Source organism: Onthophagus taurus, chromosome 3 (assembly GCF_036711975.1).
Source record: "Onthophagus taurus isolate NC chromosome 3, IU_Otau_3.0, whole genome shotgun sequence".
Classification (NCBI taxonomy): domain Eukaryota; kingdom Metazoa; phylum Arthropoda; class Insecta; order Coleoptera; family Scarabaeidae; genus Onthophagus; species Onthophagus taurus.
In genome coordinates, this window is record NC_091968.1 from 22,780,858 (window position 1) to 22,803,869 (window position 23,012).

At 32.5% G+C, this 23,012-nt stretch overlaps 2 protein-coding genes and 1 long non-coding RNA gene across 3 annotated transcripts in view; 1 reads left to right on the top strand and 2 right to left on the bottom strand.

Annotated features, from left to right (window-relative positions):
• On the bottom strand, positions 1-15,497 carry LOC111416944 (ETS translocation variant 1-like). Its single transcript, XM_023049077.2, has 9 exons — positions 15,345-15,497; positions 9,793-9,862; positions 9,653-9,694; positions 9,414-9,488; positions 5,013-5,175; positions 4,840-4,952; positions 612-850; positions 442-550; positions 1-388 (listed from the first exon to the last, which is right to left on the bottom strand). Exons 1-9 carry the CDS (start codon positions 15,396-15,398, stop codon positions 147-149), a joined length of 1,107 nt encoding a protein of 368 aa, XP_022904845.1. The 5' UTR covers positions 15,399-15,497; the 3' UTR covers positions 1-146.
• Positions 5,158-23,012, top strand: part of LOC111416945 (uncharacterized) — a 26,416-nt gene continuing 8,561 nt past the window's right edge. The window contains exons 1-9 of the long non-coding RNA XR_011640108.1: positions 5,158-5,654; positions 5,880-6,014; positions 6,272-6,424; positions 6,838-7,686; positions 7,819-7,984; positions 8,262-8,377; positions 8,917-9,066; positions 9,406-9,714; positions 10,486-10,572. This is a non-coding gene — a long non-coding RNA (uncharacterized lncRNA). The remainder of the gene's footprint in view (positions 5,655-5,879; positions 6,015-6,271; positions 6,425-6,837; positions 7,687-7,818; positions 7,985-8,261; positions 8,378-8,916; positions 9,067-9,405; positions 9,715-10,485; positions 10,573-23,012) is intronic.
• The window catches only part of LOC111423507 (gamma-butyrobetaine dioxygenase-like), a 5,981-nt gene continuing 3,654 nt past the window's right edge, over positions 20,686-23,012 (bottom strand). The window contains exons 4-7 of the mRNA XM_071195384.1: positions 21,453-21,558; positions 21,189-21,391; positions 20,972-21,132; positions 20,686-20,912 (exon numbers count right to left, since the gene is read on the bottom strand). Coding sequence (XP_071051485.1) covers positions 20,758-20,912; positions 20,972-21,132; positions 21,189-21,391; positions 21,453-21,558 — 625 coding nt within the window. The 3' untranslated portion in view covers positions 20,686-20,757. The remainder of the gene's footprint in view (positions 20,913-20,971; positions 21,133-21,188; positions 21,392-21,452; positions 21,559-23,012) is intronic.

Genomic DNA, 23,012 nt, shown 5'->3' on the forward strand with positions numbered 1-23,012 from the left:
AAAGTCAAAATTTTATTTTCTTTTTAATTCCTTTATTATCGCTTATCTAACACATTCTTTAATTAACATTGATTACTTTTATTATAATATACTGTACACGATGGAAGGACCACGTCTTAATACGTTTCAAAAATTAAATTGATCAATTATGGGTATCGAGAGTGTTTTCCGTCTTGTAAATAGGGGTGGAGGTGCTGATAGGGGTTTGCGATACCACAATTATATAAGTTGAGCATATCTGTGTAAGCGAGATGGTGAGTTTCGGGTTTTGTGCTAAGATTTTCCGCGCGAAGATGATTTTGATGAGATTTCGATTCCAAATGATTACCATAAGCCATGTTAAATAAAGCCTCTGGGTCGCAAACGAATTTATAAACGTATCTTTCACCTAAAACGAAACGTTTTTTAAATCCTTTTAACACTTTGTTTTGTCAATTTTACCAGCAACTTTTTGCATGATTCCTTTTTCGTAGTAATACCTCAACGAGCGGCTTAATTTATCGTAATTCATTGCGGGGCGATTTTTTTGGGCGCCCCATCTCCTTGCTACCTAAAAAAATGCAATAATAACTGATTATGTTTTTATTATTAGGTGTTATTTTGGTGCTAACTTCTTCGGGTTCGATTAATTTGAACTCCATTCCACGTCCGGTCCAAGCAATACATCCAGCGCTAACATCCGGTGCATCTAAGAGTGTTACCAAAAATTGCCATAATTGCAAAGAACCCCTTCTTCCGGAACTTTGAAGATTTGTGACAGTTTTGGGTTCTTTCTCATCATTTTGCGACTTCCACGGTGATTTCGTCGAAATTAAGGATTTATTTCTGTCATATGAGAACCTATTAGCACCTTAAGCAACAAAAAAATAATTTAAATCAAAATCGGCTTATACAGGTGTGTCTAAATTGATGCGAAAGATTTTAAGGGTGATTTTTCAACGAAAATTATGCCCCTTCTCCTCCAAGTTATAGCCCTCTAAAGTTAAGAGTAAAAATCTGCAACTTTCTTATCTCTTGACATTTTACGACTAACAAATTGTTAGTTTGATCACAAAAAATAAAATAATGCTGAGATTAAATCATTTCTTTGACTAATAATAACCTATCTCTGAATTAATTCAGCTGAGCCTGTGTACTATTTTATTTTTTTGTGATCAAATTAACAATTTTATGGGAAAATGTCAAGAGACAAAAAAGTATTATGGGGTTGATTTTTTCAGCCTCTCTATCTACCAAACTTCATCTTTCCATATTCCTCCATAGTGGATTTATTAAATAAAAACAATTTCCCTAATTTTACAGGGCTGTAACTTGGAGAAGAAGTGGTTTTGACCAAAAAGTTATATGAAAGACCTCTTCATTTTCGCTGAAAAATCATCTTTCGCATCAATTTAGATACACCTGTAAGTACGAAGGCTTTCACGGGCGGTATTAATTCAATTAAAACTAGAACTAACACTAGAGCTAGAACTAAAACTTGCCGGGTTTTGGAATGGGTACATGGTTATCTCATGTTGTTCAAAATCATTGAAAATCGATTGGGCATCGTTTAATACTTGTGTAAATGATTAACAACTAGTTTGTAAACAATCCATGTTGCCCAAAATGACTAAAAACTAGTTGATAGTCATTGGAAACTTGTCTAAATATATAAGGAGTAGTTTATAGCAAGTCGAAGTTGCTCAGAACTACTGAAAATTGCACCAACATTCTCCAAAATTGGTTTATCAGGAAGCAAAATTGTCCAAAATGATTGAAAATGGGTTCATAGCTATCTCATGTTGTTCAAAATTATTGAAAATCGATTGGGCATTGTTTAATACTTGTCTAAATGTTTAACAACTAATTTGTAAACAATCCATGTTGTTCAAAATGACTAAAAACTAGTTGATAGTCATTGGAAACTTGTCTAAATATATAAGGACTAATTCATAGCAAGTCGAGGTTGCTCAGAGTTACTGAAAACTGCACTAACATTGTCTAAAATTGGTTTATAAGGAAGCAAAATTGTCCAAAACGATAGAAAATGAGTTCATAGCTATCTCATGTTGTTCAAAATTAATGAAAACCGATTGGGCATTGTTTAATACTTGTCTAAATGATTAACAACTAGTTTGTAAGCAATCCATGTTGCTCAAAGTGACTAAAAACTAGTTGATGGTCATTGAAAACTTGTCTAAATTTATAAGGACGAGTTCATAGCAAGTCGAAGTTGCTCAGAACTACTGAAAACTGCACCAACATTGTCTAACTTTGATTTATAAGGAAGTAAAATCTTCCAAAACGATTGAAAATGGGTTCATAGCTATCTCATGTTATTCAAACTCATTGAAAATCGATTGGGCATAGTTTAATACTTGTCTAAATGATCAATAACTAGTTTGTAAACAATCTATGTTGCTCAAAATGGCTAAAAACTAGTTGATAGTCATTAAAACCTAGTCTAAATAATTAAGAATTAGTTTGTAAACAACCCATGTTGCTAAAAGTGACTGAAAACTCGTTGATAGTCATTGAAAACTTTCTAAATATGTAAGGACTAGTTTACAGCAAGCCGAAGTTGCTCAGAATTACTGAAAACTGCACCAACATTGTCCAAAATTGGCTTATAAGGAAGCAAAATTATCCAAAACGATTAAAGATGTGTTCATAGCAATCTCATATTGGTCAAAATCATTGAAAACCAATCGGGCATCGTTCAATACTTGTCTAAATGATTAACAACTAGTTTGTAAACAATCCATGTTGCTCAAAATGATTAAAAACTAGTTGGTAGTCATTGAAAACTTGTCTAAATGATTAAGAATTAGTTTGTAAACAACCCATGTTGCTAAAAGTGACTGAAAACTCGTTGATAGTCATTGAAAACTTCTCTAAATATGTAAGGACTAGTTTACAGCAAGCCGAAGTTGCTCAGAATTACTGAAAACTGCACCAACTTTGTCCAAAATTGGCTTATAAGGAAGCAAAATTGTCTAAAACGATTGAAAGTGAGTTCATAACTATCTCATATTGCTCAAAATCATTGAAAAGCGATTGGGCATCGTTTAATACTTGTCTAAATGATTAACAACCAGTTTGTAAACAATCCATGTTGCTCAAAATGACTAAAAACTAGTTGGTAGTCATTGAAAACTTGTCTAAATAATATAAGGACTAGTTCATAGCAAGTCGAAGTTGGTCAGAATTACTGAAAGCTGCACCAACATTGTCCAAAATTGATTTATAAGGAAACAAAATTGTCCAAAATTATTGGAAATGGGTTCATAGCTATCTCATGTTGTTCAAAATCATTGAAAACCGATTGGGGATCGTTTAATACTTGTCTAAATGATTAACAACGAGTTTGTAAACAATCCATATTGCTAAAAATGACTAAAAACTAGTTTCCAAATAATGGCGATAGAGATTCATCGACATGGGAATAACATCTTCTTAAATAATTCTTTATGATATTACGAATTTCCCCTTTTAATTCTTTTTTTGTGATTAAAATTATGTAACGAGTTAAATTAAAAGCCTGTACAGCAAGACGAAAGGAAGGCTAAGGCTAAACGGATGGGTATAATATAAGGCGATAGCCAAAATCCAACGTGAATTAGAAGGAACTATAGAAATATGCAATAATGGCCTCAAACAGAAAGAAATGATCTTGAATGTGGATAAAAGCAAAATAATGCACATAACGAAGTATGCAACGACGAAAGTTGCTTATGAATCTTTTATCATGGGTTAGAACATCGGAAGCAAACTACAGCTTATTTGTGATGACGAACCGGAGATAACATGAAGAGGCATTAGAGGTCGTAGCTATGGAGAAGCCAGGACAAAAGAACAATCTCAGAACTAATTTTGGGGAACAGTGATATATGGCAAGCAAAGTAACGCGAACTACAACAAGTCGTACAGCCAAAACAGAAGGAGAGTTACTCAGCCGCACATGGAAGATGCTAGTTAACTCAACAAAACCCTCTCCACCCGAATTTGACAAAAACAACTTAGTTGACAACCTCAGAGGTAAAGTATGTTAAGTCACAAATTGTTAAGGAGAGCGATTTGAAAGTGGACTTAATGTTTAAACAAATACACATGGTGGAGATCTCATTTCGCAAAAAATGTGAGTTAACACACTTTACCTCTGAGGTGCTGATATTTATTGTCAAACTTTAACCGATTTCGTCACTTCGAACTTGTTTCTGAAAAAAGTTACAACTAGTTCTAGGTCTAGTGTTAGTTGTAGTTTAATAAAATCGGCTTAGTTTTTGAGTGTGTTTAGAATAACATGGGGGTTAATTCGAAAAGGGTTAATTTCGGTTGTGTACAAAGGGGTCGTTGAAGATATTAATTGAACCTCATCAATATTAATAAAGTTTAAAGGCATTACACGCCATGGGGATGTGTGTACTTTGGGGTTTAACTAGAATTTCGATACCCAGCGTATTAGAGAGAGATGTTGTAACAAGGTTTGTTCGGCAAACACGTGTTTGTTTGAATTTTGGATGGTCACGTGGGGTACTCTCCGATAATTAACATCCCAAACTCGATTTTGCGGCAAATTAACACTGAAATATAATAAATAGAAATTTTGAAATTTGAATATTTAATAAAACTAAATCCACCCTCACAAAATAATGCACTTAGACACCCAAACCACAAAACCGATTCCGAGGGGGTGCTTCTTAATCGCGGAAGAATCAATTTTTGATTTTCTATGAACGTCGTTCGTTTTGAATTTGCATCACGTCCTCTCGACGCCACACCCCTCCCGATCCGGGAAATTGTGTTCTTCCGGGAGAAAAAATCCGCAACTGAAAAATAAGGAAATAAAGAATTACTCACTCTCAAATTCCCGCTCGGCAGGTTCCTGTTTTATTGGCAATTGAGTCAAATTCGGTTGCGGGGAAGACGTCCCAGGAACGGAATCCGTCGAGGTTTGTCTTAAAGGTGACGTTCTATTTCATTAAAACAACATATCATTAAAAAAAAAAACCAAACAAGATTAAAAAAATTACCTATTATAGAAATTCGCGCTGTATAAACACCCTGTATGTTGATAACTCGCCGAGTATATCCCTTCGAAAGTTTCGCCAACTTGATAAACTGGGTGGTGATGGGAATATGAAGTTTTTGATAAATTTTGAATCAATTCAGAAACGTTATTTTCTGGTTTAACATCTTTAAATAAAAAATAATTAAGTTACACACTATAAGAAAAGGTAAAGATTAATCCTTAGTATTCCATTAAAGATTTTCTATTAACCTATCTCTCCTTGTCGATCTTGTCGATTTTCTGGGAGGACTTTTCAAAAGAGTAAAATGACTCCGAGCTATATAAAGAAACGTGAGGGGGGTGGCGTGCACGCGAAGCGCAACGTAACACACGTTGCTACGATGTCGTCGGAGTAATTTGGGTGCACGCTGCGACGAGAGATCACCTGTCACAAGTTCTTTCTGGCAACATAAACGGCGTCGTTTAATATTTTGTATACGCCGAGTTAGGCGGTGGCGACGGGGGGCTCCTTTCCATTTCGGCGCCCCCCTTTTACGTGAAATCCCATCGCGAAACCGCAAAGTTTGGTTGTTATAAACGTTAAATGCAACCCTTTATAGTTCGAAAGAGTATTAAACGTTTTGAATTGAAAACCGGATTGGATGTAAGATTAAAATAGTATTTACATAAAAGAATTTAAATTTTGAGGTTATGTTGGAACTGTCAAATGTGACAATTAAATTACGTTTATAAAAAAATGTAATTATTTAAAACAATAATTAGTTTTAATAGTTTAAAATCGTTATGTTGTATGAAATTAATAATTTTAAAGAAATTTAAAAATAAATTAATTAATAAAAATAAAATTTGAAATTTCTTTAAATTTTAGTTGGTATCATTGCAGAACTATGAAGTCATTCAATACAAACAAAGATGCTCGTTCGAGAGGTAAATCGCGTAAATCTTCTTAAATCACCTATAAATCGATTTAATCGGGCTTTATTTTATATTCCCACATCTCCAGGTAATCAACAATTTCAATTAATTCATTTCATTACACAATAATTCAATTTTATAACATTTTAACCTCAAATTCAAACCATAATTTTTTTTATTAATAACTTTGTTTTATACGTTAAAAAACTGTTAAACGTATTTGTTTAAGATAATAATAAAATTTTATTAATAATTTATTTACTTTAGAAATGAAATAAATAAAAAATAAATCTTTAGATTTAAGTTGGTAATAAATTTATGCTAATTTTTAATTTTTTTTTTTAGTTTTAGTTGGTATCATTGCATAACGAAGTTCTTCAATACAAACAAAGACGATCTTTCAAGAAGTGAATAAAATTAAGCGTAATTCTTCTTAAATCCCCTATAAATCGATATCCTTTATTAATCGGGGTTAATTTTATATTCCCACATCTCCAGGTAATCAACATTTTTAATTAATTCCTTTTATTACTCAATAATTTAATTTTATAACATTTTAACCTCAAATTCAAACCACAACAATTTTTTTAATTATTAGTATTAAAAGTAATTGTTTAAAATAGTAATTTGTTTTAAAACATTTTGAAATTTTATTAATAATTTAATTAGTTTTAGAAATGAAATAAATAAAAAAATAAATCTTTAGATTTAAGTTGGTAATAAATTGACGCGTTGATACCAAAAAGTGGATTAATCATAAAATATAATTTTTAACACCAAGTTTAAAGGAACCTGGAGATGGAATTAAAGTGAATTCAAAAATGGATCGTTTAATGGATCATATAAGAATCGTTTCTTAGATCGTATTATTTCATTAGTTACAACTTTTTAAAGAAATTGTTGATTTTTAGGTTATGGGGTAAATGTCAAAATTGAACTCAAACTTCAAAAATTCACCCAGACGTTATTTTTGGGAGTTAAGAAACGATTTATACATCAAATTAAAGTTTGAAATCTCCTTTTTGATTTGGTATAAATCCCATTTCTTGGTTAATAGAAATTAGGTAGCTACGATGTTTTTAAGATTATACGAAAAAGTGAATTAATCACAAAATATAATTTTTAATACCAACTTTAAAGGAACGTGGAGATCGAATTAAAGTGAATTAAAAAATGGGTTATGGTGCAAATTAAAGTTTATAAAGTCCTCTTTAATTTGATATCGGAATCATTTCTTAGATCGCATTAATTCATTAGTTACAACTTTTTAAAGAAATTGTTGATTTTTAGGTAATGGGGTAAATGTCAAAATCGAACCCAAACTTTAAAAATTCACCCAGACGTTATTTTTGGGAGCTAAGAAACGATTTATACATCAAATTAAAGTTTGAAATCTCCTTTTTGATTTGGTATAAATCCCATTTCTTGGTTGATAGAAATTAGATAGTTACGATGTTTTTAAGATTATACCAAAAAGTGAATTAATCATAAAATATAATTTTTAACACCAATTTTAAAGGAACGTGGAGGTCGAACTAAAGTGAATTCAAAAATGGGTTATGGTGCAAATTAAAGTTTATAAAGTCCTCTTTAATTTGATATAAGAATCGTTTCTTAGATCGCATTAATTCATTAGTTACAACTTTTTAAAGAAATTGTTGATTTTTAGGTTATGGGGTAAATGTCAAAATCGAACCCAAACTTTAAAAATTCACCCAGACTTTATTTTTGGGAGTTAAGAAACAATTTAAACAATTAAAGTAATAATTTGTTTTAAAACATTTTGAAATTTTATTAATAATTTATTTACTGTTAAAAATGAAATAAATAAAAAAATAAATCTTTAGATTTAAGTTGGTAATAAATTGACACTAAATTTTATTTTTTTTTAGTTTTAGGTGGTATCATTGCATAACTTAACCTGAACTTAACGCTCTTCAATACAAACAAAGACGATGTTTCAAAAAGTGAATAAAATTAAACGTAATTCTTCTTAAATCACCTATAAATCGATATCCTTTATTAATCGGGCTTTATTTTATATTCCCATATCTCCAGGTAATCAACATTTTCAATTAATTCCTTTTATTACTCAATCATTCAATTTTATAACATTCCTAACCTCAAATTCAAACCACAACAATTTTTTTAATAATAACTTTGTTTTATATGTTAAAACAGTTTCAAACGTAATTGTTTGAAATAGTAATTTGTTTTAAAACATTTTGAAATTTTATTAATAATTTATTTACTTTTAGAAATGAAATAAATAAAAAAATAAATCAATAGATTTAGGTTGGTTATAAATTTACGCTAATTTTTAATTTTTTTTTAGTTTTAGTTGGTATCATTGCATAACAAAGTTCTTCAATACAAACAAACACGATCTTTCAAGAAGTGAATAAAATTAAGTGTAAATCTTCTTAAATCACCCATAAATCCCATCTCCAGGTAATCAATATTTTCAATTAATTCCTTTCATTACTCAATAAATCAATTTTATAACATTCCTAACCTCAAATTCAAGTTAGTTAAAGAGTTAAACGTAATTCTTCAGACGCACGGCTAAAAAATTTTTCTAGTTCTTGGTCTAGTGTTAGTTCTTGTTTTACACTAGCACTATCACTAGAACTAACACAAGACCTAGAACTAGAATCATTCGGGTTTAGCCGTCTTGAGAGACGTGCGGCTAAACCCGAATGTTTCTAGTTCTCGGTCTAGTGTTAGTTCTAATGGCAGTGGTAGGTAGTGCTAGTTAGCATAAGATATTACTATGTTGTATATTTTTATTGAACCAAAACTAGAACTAACACTAGACCTAGAACTAGAAAGTATCGGGTTTAGCCGTAGTGATACTTCTTTTTGACATTTCAATTTGAAAACACTCCTCCGAATTAAAAAATAGAATATAAAAATGACATAAATAAAAAAATAATTCTTTAGATTTAAGTTGGTAATAAATTGACACTAAATTTTTATTTTATTTTTAGTTGGTATCATTGCATAATTTGACGTTCTTCAATACAAACAAAGACGATCTTTCAAGAGGCTAATAAAATTAATCAAAAATCTTCTTAAATCACCTATAAATCGATATCCTTTATTAAATCCAGGTTAAATTTATATTCCCCTATCCCCAGGTAACTAATCTTATCAATTATTTCCTTTAAATACTTAATCATAAACGTTTATAAATTTTCTAACCTCAATTTTTTTCGTTAAAAATAAAAATATCTTTTAAAACGAGGTTATTATATGAATCATTCTTTCACGTTTAAGCAGTGTCTTGCATAACACTGTATGGTACGCGATTTTTTTTTTAATTCTTAACCAAACAGACTTGTATGTTGACTTTGAGGGTTGGGGTGACGGCGCGTTCTGATTAAAAATTGTTGCCGCCGGCGTAAAGCGATCACCCTATACACCCAGCTTTTAATAAAGATACTCAATATTATAACTATATTTTTTTTTATTTATAGGTACTTACTATTGATTGTTGAAGATGTTTGAAAATCCGTATCTGGTACGTATTGTTCGCTATCGTCGGTTTCACAGCTATTTCCTGGATGTAATAAACGATTGAAAACAAAATTTTATTACCAGCGAAATTAACAAGGTCATAACATTGATATCGGGGGCAGTTTCATCCCCCTTTCGACCTTTTCGGGGGTTAAGTGGCGCTCCCATTTACGACTATTAATTATGCAGGACCCCTGTATTACTTACCTTCTTGGTGCCAGGACTCCCTCCAGTCCGCCGGGAATCCTGCTGCAATGAAATAACAACAGGTTTACTTTATTTTCTTTATTTCTATTTGTCTACAAACTCCTTTAAGTTAATTATTCAAAAATCAAAGATTAACTTACCGGAATTTACTTTGTAGTTTTCTTGATTTTGATAACATTGCGTTGTTATTGTTGAGCCCAAAATAGTTCCCTTAAATAAAAAAAAAAGTTTTTAACCTAATTATCACCTTTCCCATCTTTAAAAGTTGTTCTTTTACTCCACCCTATTTCTTCGTACCCCCTCAAAAACGATTTATAATTACCTCATTTCCTAATTAAACTCATTTACCTTCGATTTACAATTAGATTCTCGTTTATTCCCCAACGATTAAAAAAAATTTAAGAAACTTAATAACAATTTTCAAAAATAGATCGGGTAATTAACGATGTTGTTGGATAGCAACAAAAAAAGATGGCTCTTTTTTTAGACAGTGCTGGAACAATGCGTAAAAAGACACACAAAGGGCCCCCCTACTGTTTGCTATAGTCATCGATGTTATTACGTTAATTGACCGACACCTATACAATTCGAGGTAACCCCCCGTCTAGTTTTCGTGTCAACCCCTGTCTGTTTCGTTATCGTCATTGTCACTTCTTCTGTGGGGTTTATTTCGTAATGGCATGCGCGATCAATTTGTCGCCAAATCAAATATAGTGTTGTGGATTGATTGAATTTTATTTTTAGATTTTAAGTGAAGTTAGGTTTGGGATAGTTTAATAGGTCATTAGAACAAATTTGAAATATTTAAGTTTTTGATTTTTCTTTTTTTTTAGGCAATGAGTCTAAAATCGTTCTAAATTCAAGATTCAACTAAAGATGGGGCACAACTTGAAGACATCAGAAAATGATTTATCAAATAGGTGAGTTTTTGCACATTTACTCAACTTAAATTTGTATAACTTGTTAATACTACTCCAGTTGGTTCTTAACTGGCACTGATACACTGCCAATGTTTGCAAAACATTCATCGTCTATGGCAATCAGCCAAAGTTAATATATAATATGTTTTTGTAAAATGTAAAGCAACTGTGGAACCTGCTATGGTGATTCTTTTGCCAATTACAAAGGCTGTGCAGTTCACCAAAACTGATATTCACCGTTAAAAGCAGAACTAGCAAAAGAAAATCTTACACGATTTCGGTTTGGTTGCAAAAGACTTATAGAAGATAAAGTAAACATCTTCCACTATTCTTTTTCTTTGAGAATCGAACATTCCATTTCAACACCACTTTGATAACAAAACTTTAATAAAACTACCTCATCAACTACACCAAGTAAGTCGTGGCACCGAATTTGCTGAATTCAACATTCAAGGATTGTTGATGACATTGCTATAATTGCCCGAAACGACACCAACGATAATTATTTCATTACAAAATAATATTGGTATCATATAGATGGACGCTGCGAAGAAAAAAAAAGTTTTCAAAGTGCAACAAAGAATCGTTTAGGAATGAAAACTACCTCGAGTCTCTCATGATAGCTGTCATAATTAAAAATTAAGGTGGCTAATTACTTCATTACAAAATAATATTGACGTTATAACCAAGTGGGCTAATAACTGGAAAATTACTCGACCAAAACCAATATTGAGATGATCACGCAAGTTACATCCTCTCCTAAATTCCCATTCAATGTTGACTAAATAGGTTTACTAACCTATTCATGATGGGCATAGATAAACACTTCCAAAACAAACCTACATAAATTATAACCTTCTCAATATGTACATTATTTAACTTTCAAAATACAGGGTTACTACAAAAGAATCATCGGGTGCATCTTGTCCAAATCACGTTCGCAGTTGTCAAAATGGCTATGTAACTGAAGGCGTTTTGTGTATTAGAGTACGCCCGATGAGGAATATCAAATTAATCCTCCAGGTCATCAGAGCATTTTACGATGATATCGACAATTCAAGACCACGAGTACCTGATGCAACAGTGGATACGGTTAAAAAATGTTTCGTGTATTCGCCACAAAAGTTTATGACTAAATGACTATATCAAGCGAACCGCGTTTTAGACTAACATGCAAGAAGCAAAATTGTACTAACAAGTGTCTGGTGTCCAACGACGAAGCAACATTTCATTTAAGTGACAAGGTGAACTGTTATAACGTTCGGATATGGGGAACGGAAAATCATTATTCCAACAACTTTATATACCAACAAGATGAGTATAATGAGATCCGCTCTCCCTCACTGTTGGATAGGCTGGCGTGCTGAAATAGATTTGGAATTGTTTGCTTGGCCTCCCAATTCTCCTGATCTTACACCGTGCGAGTTTTATTTCGGGATACATTAAAGATAAGGTTTTTATACCACCATTACTTACAACACTGAGTGAACTTTGAAAACACATTGCTGTGTGTATGGGCTGAACTTAACTATTGTTGCCCCAAAACTTGAGTATTTTCTCTATTTATAGACATGTCATTTACTATTCTATCTGATTCTTTTGTACTAACCCTGTATATTTATAATAATCAATATGAGAATAGTAACAAATGCACCATGTTATAATATATAGAGAACTAAATATGTCAAAGATGACTAATTATAGTATTACAACTTATCCTACTGCGTAGGTTGTAGCCAACTCATCCACTAACAACAACAATAAAAGCAGTGAAGAATAGTCTATTAATCATATACTCTGCATAACACAGAGATCTTTGTTATACTTTGATATATCTTTGATATACTTTGTTGCAATTTATCTGGTTTTTGGCCGAGACGTATAAGAAAAAACTACAAACGAACAAATACAGATATGACATGGCTAGTAACAAAAATTTAATCGTGCAGTTTCGTTATCTACAGCTTGTACTGATAAAATTTGAAATTAAAATGGAGAAATCGATGTATGACACTACAAAAGACGATAATTTGTGGAGTACAAGCTGTTCACAGTTTCTAATCCAAGATCATATTAATTTAATCCAAGATTTCAACGTTGATATTCTTTGTGAACACTCAACATTTTTGCAAAACATCTTTTGCCAAAACCACATTGTTGATCGTTTTACAGACTCATTAGTTGGACCGCGTTGTACATCACTTGACTAAGCAACATTTTATCGTTTTTAGAGATTTTTCATGCTGTCTGGTAGGTAAAGGTATAACTTATCAAAGGAAGACAGGAAAAAGACCTAAGATACTATTTGTTTTAAAGGATAAAGCTAAGCGCCAATCACGTTATACGATTTCAAGTCCGATTTGCATCATACGTCTAAGAACCGACTTAGATACGACACTTAGATACACCAAGAAATTCTACAATAGAATTTAGAAAAAATAGATGAACCTACAATTTTGGGCCAGTGTCGTTTTCTAGATGTTAGTATAAAATATAAAAGTTTATGTCTTTAATATTATATAGAATTTAAGTCTAATTAGTTTCAACCCTTGGCCATTTTTAGAGGCTCTACAAATAGATTAACATCTCTCATCTTATCCATTTTACAAAGGACAGCGGTAGGTAGCGTTAGTTAGCATAAAATATCACTATGTTGCATATTTTTATTGCACTAAAACTAGAACTAACACTAGAACTAGAAAGTTTCTATTCGAATATTTCTATTTCTAGGTCTAGTGTTAGTTGTAATTTTACACTAGCACTATCACTAGAAGTAACACAAGACATGGAACTAGAACTATTCGGGTTTAGCCGTCTTTAGAGACGTGCGGCTAAACCCAAATGATGCCAGTTCTAGGTATAGTGTTAATTCTACATAGTAATAATGCTGGTGTAAAACTAGAATTAACACGGCTAAACCCTAGTGTTTTTAGTTGTAGGTTGGTTTTAGTTCTAGTTTTACACTAACACTATCACTAGAACTAACAGAAGACATATCACTTGAGAGACGTACGGCTAAACCCTACTGTTTCTAGTTGTAGGTCTAGTGTTAGTTCTAGTGGCAGTGGTAGGTAGCGCTAGTTAGCATAAGATATTACTATGTTGTAGTAGTATATTTTTATTGAACTAAAACTAGAACAAGAACTAAAAACATTTGGGTTTAGTAGTGAAAAAAACTGTCAGTTGTCAATGTCAATGTCAAAATCGAGGTTGACATTTTAAACCTGAAGGTAGTTATCATAAAATAGACAAATGGACAACTTCATGGTGTTCTTTCATGATGTATTCTTTATTAAAAAAACTTTAAAATGAGACCAAACTTGACGCATTTATCTCAAAAAACCAAAAAGTTCGAACTTTCAACTTTTAATTTTGACATATTTGTAAAAATCCTTTAAAATGAGTCCAAACTCGACATATTTAACTTTAATATTAATGGGGATGTAATCACTTCCGGTTTGAAACGTCAACGTCAATTTTGACGTATTTGTCATCTTCATTAAAAAACCTTTAAAATGAGTCCAAAGATGACGCACTTATCTCAAAATACAAAAAAGTTCGAATAAAAAACATTAAACCTGAAGTTAGCAACAATGAAGATAGTAATTTAATTTGTAAATATTAATACCAACCTTAATTTTTTATTTTTTTTTGTTATAATTTTGTTTTTGTGACAAATATTAAGACATTTTATAAAAATTAAGAACATGTCAAAATGACATTGACATTTCAAACCGGAACTTGCTTATATCTCGAGTAATATTAGAATTAAATGTATCATGTTTGGACTCATTTTAAAGGATTTTTCACGACGATTACAAATATGTCAAAATTGACGTTGACATTCTTAACCGGAAGTTGACTATAGCTTCATTAATATTGAAGATAAATATGTCGTGTTTGTACTTATTTTAAAGGATTTTTAATGAAGATTACAAATATGTCAAAATTGAGGCTGACATTTTAAACCTGACGTTAGTTATCATATAATAGAAGTTTTATAATTGAAGTTAATTCCGCACTTTCTTTTCCAAGTTTCTTAACATTTCTTTTGTTAAAAAAGAGCGTTCTTAAATTTTAATCTGTAAACTTGTAACACTTCGTCCTTAATTACATTTTACAACTTTTTAAACTTTAATTTTGTAAATTAGTAACTAATAATCTGACTTCGACTTTGATATGTGATCTTTTTTAAGAAATATTAAGAAACTTGTTTATAAAATGGATAAAATGAGAGATTTTAGTCTATTTGTAGAGTCTCTGAAGATGACCAAGGGCCGAAACTGGTTAGACTTAAATTTTATATAAAATAAAAATCAGTTTAAAAGTACAAAATCAAACTCTAGATTATTTTCTTCAAAAATTTTGTATAATCGTAAAACGTAACGTGTGATCAAACAATTTTCAATAGTTTGAGCCTGTCTATTCTGAGAAGTCTTATATTTTGTTTTATTTCTCAACATTATTCATTTGTCGCTTAGTCAAGTGATGCATAACGTGGCCCATTTACTAAACAGCAAGATTATTTACACTGCTTTTGACCCCTCAACTGAAGCTGAACTCAAGATTTGAACTTTGAACTCAATTGGAATGGGGTGGTCTTGGCTCAAGCATTCCAAGAAATTTTCAATGTATAGACTAAAAAAGTTGTTGGTATACAAGAAGTTTTGATGTAATGAGTTTGGATACAACTTCAGCGATTTTATCTGCTGACAATAATTTATGCCTGTACAACTGATTGATTTTCAAAAAGAATGAAAAAAGAAACTTACCAATCTAGTAATATCCCCGCTATTCGCAGGAACCTCTTGATCCTGCTGCTCCATTTTCCCTATTCCAAGAAAAAGAAAACTCAACACAACATAACTTTTAAACAATACAAAAACTCCCTAAATAAACTTGTACTTATACAATAACCGGGTCGTATGTAAGAGTGTCCTTCGGAAACCTTCAGCAGGAAATGATGCGACCCTTCAACATCACCTTCTTGCCGCCGCCACCACCTGTCGCGATGGTAGGGGTGCAAACACACCCCTATCGCGGTGACACGCCCTCTCGAAGCCTCCCTCCTCTACTAACTAGTAAGCTCCCCAGAAATGACGATGCGGGCCGTTTAACCCCATTGTCCATGCATCATTTAGACGATTTTAAGTAGCAGGATATCGGAGGAACTAACTAAAATTATTTTGATAAGGGGTTAAAAAAAAATTTTAATTTTATTATTAACAGTAACAATGAACTTTTCGAGTTAATTAGTTTTTTTAATTACAACTCAATTTTTAATTACACATTTACAATACAATTTTTTTGACTCATTTTACTTTCAATGAAACATTAAGTCAAAAATTTCCCCCCAAGCAAATAAAATATAGAAATTGTATCCTTTTATTTAAAAAAAAAAATAAATCGGAAGTGGTGGCTTTTGGACCGGAACCTCGGGGCGTGGTCTAATGTCATTGGCGTTGCGCGACCCCCCGCGGACCAATCGCACTTCCGGTCGGGCTCATTAATGCGTACCCTGCCGCCCTTCGAAACGATGGGGTGGCACGGGCCGTGGAGGCGGCTTTCGGGGTTTTGGGAGCTGAAACGACCCCTTCAACTGTTGCGCTCCATCCCCGCCGTTAATAATTCAAACGTTAATTACCCAGACCCTGACGGGAATTATTCAAACTCGTTCGGCCTTCGCGAATAGTAATATTTGATTTTTGGCTATAACCGTATAACGAACAGAAATATAATTATTAATTTGTTTCATAGGAAGTGTTATTACTTATTAACTCATTACATTACATAAATCATATATCGAATAGGCGGACCAACCAACTTTGCAGTACAACCTCAAAGATTTATTTGTACCCCGATAAATGAGGATAATTTATTTCCAAAAAGTTACAGATCGTTAGATACAGTATTTGTATTTGCTCCCTTAATCTCTTTTTGCAATGGAGCATTGATGTAGTTGTATCTATAAGTTAAGGTAGTCAGTCGATGGGATGGAATTTGTAGAGATGAGTTTTTCCTCGCGCTGTATTGATGATATTGCGCTCTACACGACACATCATTCATGTTTTGTTTTATCGAAATAAGACATCTATAGATATAGAGCTAATAGACAGTAATTATTTTTAATTCTTTAAAGAATGGTTTACAGCTCTTCATTTGATTTGCATTCATCAAAGCTTTAATAACAACTAAGAGTGAGTTTAGACATGCATGGATTTAGTGACGCCAATAAAAACTGGCACGCCAGTAAAATTAAATTGCAAGTGTTAACATCAACTGTCATGCAAGTTGAAATCATGCATGCATTGGTCAGAAAAGTCTGCACCCTTCTGAAATCACTAGCGCCAGTGATGAGTCTGAAAACAGGTAACCATGACAACATAGATGAGTATCAACAAAAACACTTAATTGTTTAATGTCAAATTTAGGTCATGTTTCATTGCATTTAAATTAAATCCCAATTACGTTGACACATTCAACGATAACGATTAATTGTCCACATTAAACCTAGAATATATCTATTTTCGTTTCGGTTGAGGTCTTAATTTGTGTATATAGTTATAGTTTATATAGTTTATTATGGCCAGAAAAAGTGGTTGGCAGAACTGGCGTGTCACTTATTTTTGTTTTGGCACGTGTAGTGTAAACCTTTACTAAATCCATACATGTCTAAACCCACCTTAATACTAATAAAGTGTTTATTGAGCCAAAAATAATGATAACAAAAACACGATACAAAATTATTTGAACAGAAACAAAAAGAAATACAAATATAATTAACAAGGCAAAATAAAATAATCCTTACAACTAATAAATAAAAAAGGATTCAAATTACAATGGCTCAAATGGTACAAGAACAGAAAAGGTAGCAACACTTGCGCGGCTGAGCAAGCACATCTAACCTCGACAGACAAGGAGTTCCATAGTTGCGCAATCCGGTAAGAGAAGAACGACAGAATTTAGCAGACCGGTGATGTGGTATTGTCATCGCAAATCTATGTCTCAAGTTTAAATTATGAATGTCTGTCCTACATCTTATTTTACGAACAAGGTATGGAGGTTTGTTTCCCTGTGTGAAGAATCCTATAAATTAGACACAACCACTAGACATTAGAACGGGGGAAATATGATCTCTTCGTTTAACGCCATAAACAAAGCGCAAGTAAGAGTTTTGAACAACTTGCACCTTGCGCATTGATTCAAAAGACAAGCAAGAGCTAAAAACAACAGTACAATAATTGAAGTTGGACAAAACTAGGCTATCACATAATAAACGCTTGAGCTCAACAGACAAAAATTTACGACATAAATACAAACGCTTTAAGGCGCCAAAAGCGTGCGCACGCAGAATCCCTATACAGGTGTCACGTATCTTCCGCATCAGAGCATTATACGGTTGTAGGATACATTATACTGAAGCGATCTTTCTAATAAAATTTTTTCGAAATGTTTATAGTAACCGCACGGTTGATGGACACTCGGCACATGTTCTAGGTAAATTGTTATATTCCTTAGTAATTTGATAAGAGAAACATTTCTTGAAAAATTCGATAGAATGAGTGGGAGGCATTAATGTTCCTTTAAGTCTTATGTTTACCGAGTGCACATCAGTTCTAAAAGTTATTTTGTTGTACAGATAAGATGGCTTATGAGTCAAAACTATTTTATAATACAAGCACGCGGAGTGGGATATTCTCCGATTCTCCATATTCAGCCATCCCGCATCAACCAACCTATGGCTGACATGTTCTCGCCGTCTAATGCCATAAACAAGTCTAAGACAAGAGTTCTGCACCTTCTGTATCCTCTGTTTCAACCTTAATTAAAGTTCGCTAATATGAGAGATTCACAAAGCAGTTTTTTCATTTTTATGTTAAGATAGGGTCTAGAGGTATAAATCATCTTTAATCGAGCATATGACCGCTGAATACAAGTTGATATGTGATCTGCAAACGTTAAATCTTCATCAATTAATATGCCAAGATTTTTTGCTGATGATCTCTTATATTTTTGGGTCCGAATAAAAGCAGCTCCATCTTAGCTATATTGAGATCCATGCCACGCCGGCGAGACACGTCAACCAAGTCCGCCAAGTCAGTATTGAAATGGTTAACTGCCAAATTTAAGTCCCTCTCTGTAAATGATAAGTAAATTTGCGTGTCATCGGCGTAAAAATGTTTCTGACAATGTTTGATCGAGCGCTGGAATTGACTAGTATATATGGAGTATATAAGAGGTGACAGTACCGAACCCTGTGGGCACCAACAACGCGAAACTCACCAACCGCGACTGTTTGCTGTCTGTCGGTAAGAAAATTAGTTAACAAATTCTTAGAATTATCATCCAGACCAACATGGTGGAGAATTGCTGAACATATATTATGTCATATGTCATCCACAACCGACAGCAGTGCTGTGGTGCAGCTGTAACCGGATCGAAACCCCGACTGTGTCATTGGCCACAAATTGTTATCGCGAACAAATTCATTTAACTGCATGAACATAAACTTTGCAAGAACTGGTAAAACACTGATAGGTCGCAGATCCGAGTAGAGAGTAGGATTTTTTACTTTTGCTAAGGGCGTAATCAAGGCATGCTTCCAAACTGATGGATACACGGCAGTCCGAATACATTCATTTATTATATGTGTCAGATATTCAATAATGTGTGGCATACAAATATTTAGTAACTTAATATTCATATCTAGGCTGATTCCATCAGATCCAACTCCCGTAGACCTTAGGTTCAATAAAATCTGCTGGATACACTCAGTAAAGACCTCACTAAATGCAAACGTGGACGAAGCAGGACGCATCCTATTATTGTTATAAAAAGCTTCTTGCTTTTCAATCAATATTAGGAGTTACCAAGGAGTTATTTACACTATTACTAAAAAATGTATTGATAACATTAGGATCTGACAAATGACAAGGCAACGAAATAGCGGAAGATTTCAACACGTTAAACCTTCTCAACTTAAACCAACGATTAATTTTTTTTCAAAAAATGTCTTTTTCTTCTGACTTCTAATCCTTTTATACTTAGCAAATGCCTCATTCCTTAGTTTAATCATTTACCTGACATTCCAAGTGATCCATGGCAAAGCACGTTTTCTGATTACCTTAGTAATCACAGGCGCATGAAAATCAAATAAGGATAACATAGTATCATTAAAGCAATTCAGTTTGTCATCACTTGTATTAAGATCAAGGACAGCCTCCCAATTCATCAATTGCAGATCTTTATTGAAGGCACGAACGTCAATACCACGGAGATCACGAAAACTAATAACTCTAACCTTAGACTTAGTACTTATTGATATCGCTAAAACTAACAAGTAATCCGAGAACCCAACATCGACAGTGTCACAAACACGAAAAGGCAACTCATTTAATACAATAATAACATCAATGAGTGTTTCAGAAAAATTGGTGATACGAGTTGGCTGAGATTAATATTAAAGTCACCCAAAATTGTTACTCTATCCATTGACTTATCCTCTGATTGCTCTTTTTGGTATTATAAATATTCGTTCAGCTCTTGGGGAATTTCCCCAAAGCAACACTATAAGACATAATGCTTAGGAAATTCGAGTAATACACAATAATCTCGTCACTGTTCTTAGCTGAAAAACTACTGAACTGAGTTTCTTTCCAACTTTATGCATCTGTGCATTCCATTTCAAAGAACTCTCTAGGAATACTCCCAGTAGTTTAGCAGCTGTTGCATCAGTGGATTTTGTATGAAACTCAATTCTTTGTGTTTTTTTTTCACTTATAGTGATTCCGTCAAAACTGATGATATTGATAGCGCAGTATCAGTGCTTATAGTGTCTTCCGCACCCTATTAGTGGCACATGTCGGAGCAGTTTCGAGCTTAAACCTGTAAATGGTAGTTCTAGCCACTTTCTAGAGGACAGTGTTCTAGCACAGCAGAACATCCATTGCTAGAGTTGGCCTTGTGGTTATTATTAACTTTTTGACATTCAATTTAATTAAACGTCACTTTTGACGTTAACTTAACCTCAAATTAATTTATAAATTTAGATGTAGGCAACCATTAAATCCATGGCAACGGTTTGTTGATTATCTTGAAATATCACAAATTAAATTAAGTCTTAATTAAAAAGATTTATTTATAAAACTTAATAGAATTGAATTAAAAATGTGGTTAATAATACAATTAAAGTCCGAGTTGTGTTTTTAAAACTCTCATTTTGCAATAAATTTCATCCCAATCGACGAAATAACCAACTAAAAATCGTTTGATGTTTGTGGTGTCTTCGTACCCGATTCTTCCATGGACTAATCTTGTGTTATCGAAGGCTAGGATGTCGCCTAAAATGTTATTTATTATATTATTTTTTATTTTGTAAAAATAATTTTGATTTATGTACCCGGTTCCGTTTTAAATTCGGCCGCGCTTTCGTATAACTTGGTGATGAATACTTTTAAAGCTCGGTACCATGGTTTAACGTTGCTTAAATTAACGGTGAAATGAGAATCTCTTTGGGGAATTGAATGTCTTATCGATGAAACGTTTCCGTATTTATCTAAACTAAAATGTTTATTATTATTATTATTAATTTTTGTTAATTTAAAGAAATTATTTACGAAATAACTGGCGCTCGGTGTATTTTATAAAATCTAACACCGTCCTCTTCACCGATATCGGACCAATTCACTTCCGTTTGACTTAACAGATCGAAAGCTTCTTTATTTTCTTTTCTGAGCAACTCAGCTACGTAAAAGCCGTCTGATAATAAATTCTCTCCCCCTTTATTTTTAGTTTGAACTATACAATGTAACATATTCACCTAGAAAAAGGAAAAAAACTTAAAATTAAATATTTATTTTTAAGTTAAAATTATTTTTTACCCCAGGTTTGTAATCGTAATAAGGTAAATCGGTGTGAAGTTGTAAAGGACTCGATAAATAAGCGACGTTATTTGTGTCTGCTTTAGCTACAATGTGGTAATCTTCCCTAAAATATACTCAAATTAATTTCATTTTTAAAAATTATTACTAAAACTACAACTAGAATCATTCGGGTTTAGCCGCACGTCTCAAGACGGCTAAACCGGAATGATTCTAGTTCTAGATTTTGTGTTAGTTCTAGTTTTACACTATCACTAGAACTAACACAAAATCTAGAACTAGAATCATTCAAGTTTAGCCGTCTTGAGAGACGTGAGGCTAAACCCGAATGTTTTTAGTTCTAGGTCTAGTTTTAGTTGTTATTCAACGTTAGATTATTGATTGTTATGATAATGTTCTGAAATGTTATAACTGAGTTTTGAAATAGTGATCATTAAAGTCGTTGGGTTGGTTTAGGGGACTAAGTAACATCACGTCATCAACCCTGATCATCAGCATCTCGAATGATGATCAGGATTGAAGACGTGATGTTGATTAGTGACCCAACCCAACGACTTTAATGATCACGTCATCAACCCTGATCATCAGCATCTCGAATGATGATCAGGATTGAAGACGTGATATTGCTTAGTGACCCAACCCAACCCAACCCAACGACTTTAATGATCACTATTTAAGAATTTAAGACATTAGTATCGTTAAGATTTTGAATTATGATCAAGATTATCGGTTTTTCTTTAAAATGATTTTCATGATAATTATTCTCATTGTGCCTAGTCGTTCTTGTTTGAGGATTAAATTGATTACACGAAGTGGTTGATGCTCAAAAGCTCCCCATGTTATCTTATGGATAACGATGTATCGCAAAAATTGAAAATTAATTGAGCTTTTGATTCTGAACTGATTTCTTTATTTTTGATATTTTTATTAAAATCCATCAAAATATCCGAATTATTATACTTTCAAATTTTGATGAAGTTTCGTCACCTTAGTTAGGATTTGATGAAGTTTCTTAAGTAATATTAAGTTTCTAGATGATTTTCGCGAAGTTTTGTGGAATATATTAAGTTTTGGCTATAATTTGAAGGTTTGATAAATAAAGTTTCTTTGATTTGGATAGATTTCGATGAAGTTTTTTAAGATAATATAAAATTTTGTAATGAAAGTTAATGTTAAAGTGAAGTTTTTTTGCTTGATAAGAAATTTTTACTTCATACTAATAGTTTAAAGTTATAATTTCAAATTTAGATGAAGCTTCATCAACTCGATTAGAATTTAATGAAGTTTTTCGAGTTAACATTAAATTTTTAGATCAAAATTACGATTTTCGCGAAGTTTTCTGGAATATGTTAGTTTCATTGAAGTTTCCTAGCTCGATAATAAAGTTGTAGCTATAATTTGAACGGTAGGTGAATGAAGCTTCATTGATTTGGTTAGGTTTCGATGTAGTTTTTTGAGATAATATAAAATTTTGTAACCAAAGTTAACGTTAAAGTGAAGTTTTTTTGCTCGATAAGAAATTTTTGCTTGATATTAATAACTTATAGTTATAATTTCATA

What these genes read in the sequence shown, in the direction of transcription:
- LOC111416944 (XM_023049077.2), bottom strand. Translation starts at nt 15,398, where the DNA reads ATGGAGCAGCAGGATCAAGAGGTTCCTGCGAATAGCGGGGATATTACT. An exon ending in GCGGGGATATTACTAGATTG is followed by an intron (nt 9,863 to 15,344) that starts GTAAGTTTCTTT and finishes TTTTTATTTAAG; the next exon opens with GGAACTATTTTGGGCTCAAC. An exon ending in AACATCTTCAACAATCAATA is followed by an intron (nt 5,176 to 9,413) that starts GTAAGTACCTAT and finishes TTTTATTTAAAG; the next exon opens with ATGTTAAACCAGAAAATAAC.